This window comes from Bidens hawaiensis, unplaced genomic scaffold, assembly GCF_021521415.1.
Source record: "Bidens hawaiensis isolate Kalapana, Puna unplaced genomic scaffold, B.hawaiensis_p1.1 tig00002414_1, whole genome shotgun sequence".
NCBI classification, from domain to species: Eukaryota; Viridiplantae; Streptophyta; class Magnoliopsida; order Asterales; family Asteraceae; genus Bidens; species Bidens hawaiensis.
Window position 1 is genome coordinate 1,185,062 of NW_027491131.1, and position 7,488 is coordinate 1,192,549.

General features: G+C 40.8%; 1 protein-coding gene across 1 annotated transcript; it reads right to left on the reverse strand.

Moving 5' to 3' along the window:
* Positions 1-4,263: 4,263 nt before the first annotated feature.
* LOC143619066 (DELLA protein GAI1-like) lies at positions 4,264-6,024 on the reverse strand. The gene is made up of 2 exons (XM_077091090.1): positions 5,729-6,024; positions 4,264-5,461 (listed from the first exon to the last, which is right to left on the reverse strand). Exons 1-2 carry the CDS (start codon positions 5,995-5,997, stop codon positions 4,264-4,266), a joined length of 1,467 nt encoding a protein of 488 aa, XP_076947205.1. The 5' UTR covers positions 5,998-6,024.
* Between the last annotated feature and the right edge of the window lie 1,464 nt (positions 6,025-7,488).

Consider the following 7,488-nt stretch of genomic DNA (forward strand, 5'->3'; position numbering starts at 1 on the left):
TGAAACAGTGCAGCACTTGACCTTCTGACTGCGAGGAATATATGAGAACCAAGAATCTTGGATCTTGGGCTTATAAAAAAACTGAAAGCGCCGAGGGGTGGGCTCCTCGCGCTGAGATTTGCACATGAACTCAAAGTGAGTCATGCGCACGAGTCCAAACGGATGGACTTGGGATATATGAATCCCATAAAACTTAAGCAGCGCACCCACAAACCTTGTCATCGGGAGACGAAGGTTGCAGTGGGTGAAAAAATGGCAATACAGGGATATATAGCCGGTGGGCGGGTCCGCCGCCGTTTGCCCGGCCGCCGGCAGCACGCAGCCATACTCAGGGAGAAAACCCTGAGAGGCAATAAGGCTGTCAAAATCGGACTGCCTCAGTTTGCAGGGGATCTCATCCCACTTCTTCACTGCCTTAGTCCTCCCTACCTCCTCCGATGAGGCCTCAGCAGCCCTCTTCCCCTTGCCGGTCTTCTTCAACGTAGACATCACTAACGATTTCACACGGCGATGGATAGGGGAGGTTGTGTTGTCTGAGCTATCAGACATACAACTATAAAATCGGACAAAGGATGCTTCCGAAGAACAGAGATCTGGAAGCAGAAGACAATTAATCAGAATAGAATGAAAGAAAGAAAAGAGCTCTGAATAAACAACAAGGAAGATGAAGGATTCAAACTCTAAGGGCTTGCTTTTATAGGCCCAGAAGAGAGAAAATTTGGTACTAATCGGACTACACGCGCCCCCACTCGCAGGTGTAAGCCAACGCGAGCGCGACACGTGTCCCTGACACTGTGTGAGGGGACACGAAAAGAAACGATACAGCTGCTGCCAGAGTTCACGCGCCACCACTCGCAGGTACGGACCAACGCGAGCGCGACACGTGTTCCTGACACTATATGAGGGGACATGAAAGGCAACTGTAGCACCTCGAGCACACGAAAAGTCTGACACGTCTCCATCACTGACGCATGTCAGCAACAACCAATCACGTACATAGACGATTCGTTTCAACCAAAAGGATAGAATTTCGCGCAACGACGAGTAATAAGAAGAAAAAGACAAAACCCTATTAAAAGAGCAAACTATTAAGTCTAATATCTATCTTACCTCGCTCGCGCGAGACAAGACACACATTAGACTGGCGGGGCTTGAAGAGGTATGTACCCGCCTCAACACCGAGCGAGGCGGGTCAACCCACAAGATATAGACAAGAGTCTTGAAATCAAGACATTATGAAGGCACAAAGCCAAAACCTATGCGCATGGCGCATATAACATATGCTCACGCATATCACATATGCTCATGCATCACATGCTCAGGCATCACATATGCTCATGCATCACATATGCTCACGCATCACATATGCTCACGCGTATCACATGCTCACGCATATCACACCTGCGCGTGGCGCATATCACATGCTTGTGCATATCACATCTGCGCATGAAACATCTGCGCGTGAGAATAAAGAGAAGACCTCGCGCATCCTCAGGATAGGCGCATATCACACATGCACATAATCAACCTCGTCCTTATCCAAATCAGGATTAGGGCAACCTTGATTGTGCACGTCAGACAACCTTCCAGAAGGTATCTTTTTAAGGAATAAGAATATGCTGATGTTGACAGCTGCCAATGAAAGGTGGACAACTCAGCGTAACCCATGTGCTACCACGTGATTATAACCAATGAAAAAGCACCAGGTGTCCCCAAGGACACGTGGCGCAAAGCAATTGGAGGAGGCCAACAAGGCCCTAATTGGGTCTGAGCCCAATCATTGGAAACCCTAGCACTATAAATACCACATCAACTCCACAAGGAGGGACACACACAATTACACAGTATTCAGCTATATCAAGCAATACACTTCAATTTCCTTACTCTCATATTATTATCTTCTCCTACAAATTCTTATTCTCACACCGGAGGGTTACCCCAAAGAGGACCCCTCTGTCCCTTTCTGAGGGGTAAGTTTACGGTGCTGTTCATTTTGTACGTGGAAGAACCCAGATCCCAGAGAACCATCGGTGAAATAGCATAATCACACCCGAGGAAAGTAGATCGTCTACCAGTGAGTCGATCCACGTTTCTTCAATCTCAAGAATTAGTTTTCTTTTGTATAAGATTTCATTAGAACCATGCATGTCTTTGGTTCTTTTATGTACAGCTTATATGTTCAAGACGTCTTAAATGCATATAAGACGATGTATTCCTTGTCTTAATATATCTCCTATGACATAAGATAACAATGTAGGGTTTGCTTAAAATGTAACAAAAAAAAATTGCACTTACTTTACTATATATTTATTGGAACAATTTAATACATATTTCAATTTGCACATGTTATTCATAATAATTAATCATATAAATAGAACTAATAAAACAATATCCGATGCTTTATTTATTTTATATATTTCGTATTTATGCTTATTATATGAAAGCCACTAATTTACACAAAACACGATAGTAACATATATGAGATCTATATTTATATTCTTTTACTTGTTTTTCTTCGCATCAACTTTATCGCTCTATGAGATGGAGACGCCTTTCTCAATTAAATCATACCATCACAATCATACTATGCGTATACAAATCATATTCTATATATGTATATTCAAAACATATGTATGCAATTAAACTAATTATAAACACAACTGTTTCTTAAGTTATACATAATACAAATTCAAAATATATTCTTTGTTAGAAAACCAGCTTTTATGTAAAAGATTAAATTGATTCCAAACAAAAGACATAAATATTATCTCATAAAAACTTACTCAAGTATTATAATAGTTTCAAACACCATTAAAAAACACGAACTTTTAAATATCATATTACTTGATTTATGCATTTCACTTCCCCATACATAAAATTATAATTTCTCAAATTTCAGTGTTATTAAAATCATGGAATCATGCGCAGAAACTAATTCTTAAATAAAATAATATTATTTATACGTTGAAGACATCAACTACAATTATATAATAATAATTTACGCTATATACAATGAAAGTCATATTCCTTCATTCTCAAAATATGTGGTAAACTTTTAAATATTCATCAAGAAAGATTGCATTATCTCAATTGGACAACATAATTTCTAGTTAACCATCAAAAGGGGTGAAGTGTTAATCATCTAATTAATTATCTTTAGATTCAAACTTTGTGTTTCATTGATTTCCTATAATAACCTTTTAAAAGACATCTAATGCAAGTTGTGCATATTTGATCTCGTTGATTAGCAACGTAATGACAAGATCTTATGAATTTTCAAATAGCAGCTTTTCATAGTTAGAGAAAAACATAACATGTAGTTATTAAAAATACAAAATAAATAGAGAAAATTGATATATTATTAAATACCGAAAGTTGGGCTTTAAACTCACTTTTATAAAGAGAATCCCATGTTTGCATTTTTACCAATTCTCGATATTTATTATTACACTTAAGTATTGAGCTAAAAGAACTCAATAAACCCGTAAACGCATACACTCAATGTTCTGATGAACGAAACATAATAATTAAAAATTGACAACACAAAGAAAATAAAAATTTAAAATTAGAGCCCCATATAAAAATAGTAATCCAAGGGTTGAGCAAAGTACAAGATCACCACTCATTTGTCACTAAGCACGTTGAAACGTTTTATCCTTTACGTATAGACATAATAACTTAAAACTGGCATAACTTGTGTCGGTTTTAATTTAATATCAACCAACTTTTAAAATCCGTGTCTTTGTCTAGCTAGCAAACTTTTGGATCAACTCGATTACTCGATATAATGTTATACATATATAAATATACTTGTAATTTTTTTGAATATTACTTTTTTATAAATATTTTGCTACTTAAATCCTATAAATTTTAAAGTTTGATCCTATCTAGTTTCTACATCACATGCACAACCCCACCAAAAAAGCAAACTTTTCTTTTCATTATATTATGGGTGAGATTGAATGAAAATAATTTCCACTCAACCCCCTTAAAGAAACTACAATTTCCAATCCAACCCCTTCCAACTTAACCTAATTACCAATTTAACCCCTCAATTTCCCAAAAGTGAAAAAGAAAACAGATTAAAACCTTAAAAGGTAAAAAAAACCACTTTCATGAAAACTAAAAAGAAAAATCATAATGTGGGCCATCATCTATCTTCATATTTTCCTTATTTCTTTTTTTAGGATGTACTGAGTTAAAACTTAAACCATCATGATTCAACCCGGTTAACTAGTTAACGCTAGGCAAACCCGACTAACTTCACCGAATCTTCCAAGCGGAGGTGGTGATCAACGGCCGAGTATGCCACCCGAGCATCAAACACCCGTCGTCTTCCACAACCCGATACCCATCCCCACCCGCAAACAAAGCCAATAACATACTCGCTTGCTTAAACGCATTCGACCCAAGATGCACCGAGTCAAACCCGGCCGAGTCAAACCTCGCCTTCCACTGAGTCAACGTCTCGTGTCGCTCAACTCGATCCGCCCCTTCACACGCCACCACATTACAAATCTGTTTCCCCAAATACACCTCCGACATTACCCTATCCTGCACGGTCACCGATAACACACCATCGTCGCCAAAATCCCCACCACCCGAGCTTTCAAGTGAGTCAAAAAGCGTCGAATAATAATGCAACGACTCTGTAAACCTCTCCAAAAAACTCCCCCCATTATGATTCACTTCTTGCTCCACAACCGTAAAAATCTCCGGCTTCATAGTTTTAACCGCGGTTAAAACCTTTTCAATTCCCCCATTCCTACCCAACAACTGATGCAACTCGAAAACTGAATTAACCGCCAAAACCTCGTCGTTCCTCAACTCAAACTTCCGCGGATCCAAATCCGACAAACGCTCCGCCACAAACCCTCTAAACTCAAACTCAACATTAATCGTATCCGCCAACTGCGCCAACTTCCACCCGACCTCCTGCAAGTAATCCACATCATCACCCGAAGGCGGTCCAATCCCGGTCAACCGAAACTTCGGCGGACCGCCATTTCGCAACGCCAACGCTTGCATCAACGCGGGCCACTGCATACCTTGCTTCATCCCAAAATCAACCACATGTACATTTTTTTTACCCGCAAACGCTTCCAAAATCGCTTGGTTCGCGGTAAAATGCGCGAACTTAAGGTACGGACATGTTTCATAAAAATGCATATAAAGGATATCGTTTAACGCGGGCGGGCCCGGCTGCGGCGTAAGCCGATAAATGCGCCGCGCCAAGGCTTCCGCGAAACACGTGGCGACTTTTCGCATCGCACCGGTTTGAGCCACGGCTAATGCCCCGGCCTGTTTTACCAAATTCTCGGCTAAACGATAGTTTTCGGCTTCAACGGCTTCCGCACACGCCATTAGCGTATGAACCAGTCTGATTCCATTCTCCTGTGAATCAACAATCACCACCTGGTTTGGACTCCGGCTCAGGCTCGGAGTTAGGTTCGGATCCAGGCTCGGACTTAGGCTAAGATTGTTTGACAGGCTCGGATTCAGGTTTGGAGTTTGGTTCGGACTGAAAGATAACGAAGGCGACGAGCAACTGGATTCTACCATATGGTTCGGATTCAGGTTCGGATTGAAAAACAACAAAGGCGACAAGCAACCGGGTTTTACCCCGTTGTTCTGATTCAGGTTCGGATCTAGGTTCGGACTAAAAGATAACGATGACAGGTTCGGAGTCAGGTTCGGATTTGAGGAATTAGACGATGAACAGCTAAACTTAACCTTCTTCGCCGCCGGCGGGAACACGGCGGCGCCGGCGACGGCTTGCAGATCGGAACAATTGTTCATGAACGAGTCGTCAATTACAGGCGGATGAAGCTCACAGATCATGGATTCAAGCCACGAGTTCAAATCCGACGGGTTATAATGAACCGAATCGGAAACAATCTGAGACAACTCATCGTCGTTGCCAAACACAGTGTCCAGATGCTCAATTTTTAAAGCCACGTCATCCATATCGGATGGTTTCACCTTGTAACCCAACATGGCTAGTAACTCATCAACCCCAGCATCTTGGTTTTGTTGTGTTGGTTGTTGGTTTTGATTTTGATGGTCTTCGGTGGTATTCCACATATGGGTGTTCATCATTTTCGATTTGCTGATCTGGGTCGGTGTCGGATTTCCGCTGGAAGCCACGGCGGCGGAAGAGAATAACTCGTCGGAACTTGTATTTTGTTGTTTTTGTTCGTTCCACACATGGGTATTCATCATTTTCGATTTGCTGATCTGGGTCGGTGTCGGATTCCCACCGGAAGAACCGACGGCGGAGAATCCGGCTACGGCGGCGTTGGCGGTGGAAGAACAGTCAACGCCACCTGCGTCTTCTTGGTTGTTGTTCCACATATGGGTGTTCATCATTTTCGATTTCCTGATCTGGGTCGTCGTCGGATTGCCGCCGGAAGCAACGACGGCGGCGGTGGAAGAAGAACTGGCGGCGGTGGGGGTGGAAGAAGTAGGAGTAGAAGTGGGAGTAGAGTAGGAGGTGGGTGGTGATATGATATGATGATTGTGATTATGATTTAACATTTTGGATTGGAAATTGTGAGTGAAATGGTGAAGAATTTGAGCATTGGGTGGATTGGTGGGATGAGGGTTAGGGTTTTGAGCAGCAGAGGGGCAGAGGTGCAGAGGAAGGTGATAGGTGGGAAATGGAAATAGTACACACAGTGCAACTGCTGTGTGTGTGAGAGAGAGAAAGTGGCACAGCGATTGATGAGGAAGAAGAAACAGGAGGACAGCACAACACTAGAATGGCCATTTAAATTTGTGTTTATATATGCATGTGTATAAATTTATAATAGTAATAATATTATTATTATTGTTGTTGTTTTAAGAGTTGTATCATATTACAGGTGCACAAACCAGTTTAAAATCAAATGTCGTTCGGTCAACAAAAGTCAAACTCGTTTTATGATTGGTTTCGGTTCGAGTTTTGATCGATTTTAGTTTTGACCGGTTTATGGCCGATTTTAGTTGGTTTCGGTTCGGTTAACCAGTTTGGAACCGGTTTTGGTGGAGTAAATTACAAACCGGTTCCGAACCTACGATTTCAAACCGGTTTCTACATACTCAGTTTCAAACTGATTTGGTTTTGGTTTGATTTTCAGGTCGGTTAACCGGGTTTTTCCAAGAATTGGTGACCGATTAAGTCACCAGTAGTGAAGTGTCTATAATCACGGACTTGAGTGGTCGTTTGCCAATAGGTGTGTACCATATAAAATCCTATATTTTTAACATTCCTAATATGCTTATGGGCCTAAGTGATCAATTCTGAAGATGCTTATTTATTAATCTAGATTTTCGTTTACTTCTGTTATGGCTATATCTATAAAAAAATAATATGAAAATCAAATATATATTTTATAAGTAACTATTTTATTTGTATTAAATAAATTGTATAAACTGTTGGTACTTTACTGTGAATACACTAAACAAATGGTGCAATTGTACAAACAAAAGGTACTACACAACATTATA

Excerpts from the sequence above, each read along its gene's own strand:
- LOC143619066 (XM_077091090.1), bottom strand. The coding sequence starts at position 5,997 with ATGTTGGGTTACAAGGTGAAACCATCCGATATGGATGACGTGGCTTTA. Across the intron at positions 5,462-5,728 it reads CCGGCGGCGAAGAAGGTTAA|CCTGGATCCGAACCTAACTC; the intron begins GTTTAGCTGTTC and ends CCTAAGTCCGAG.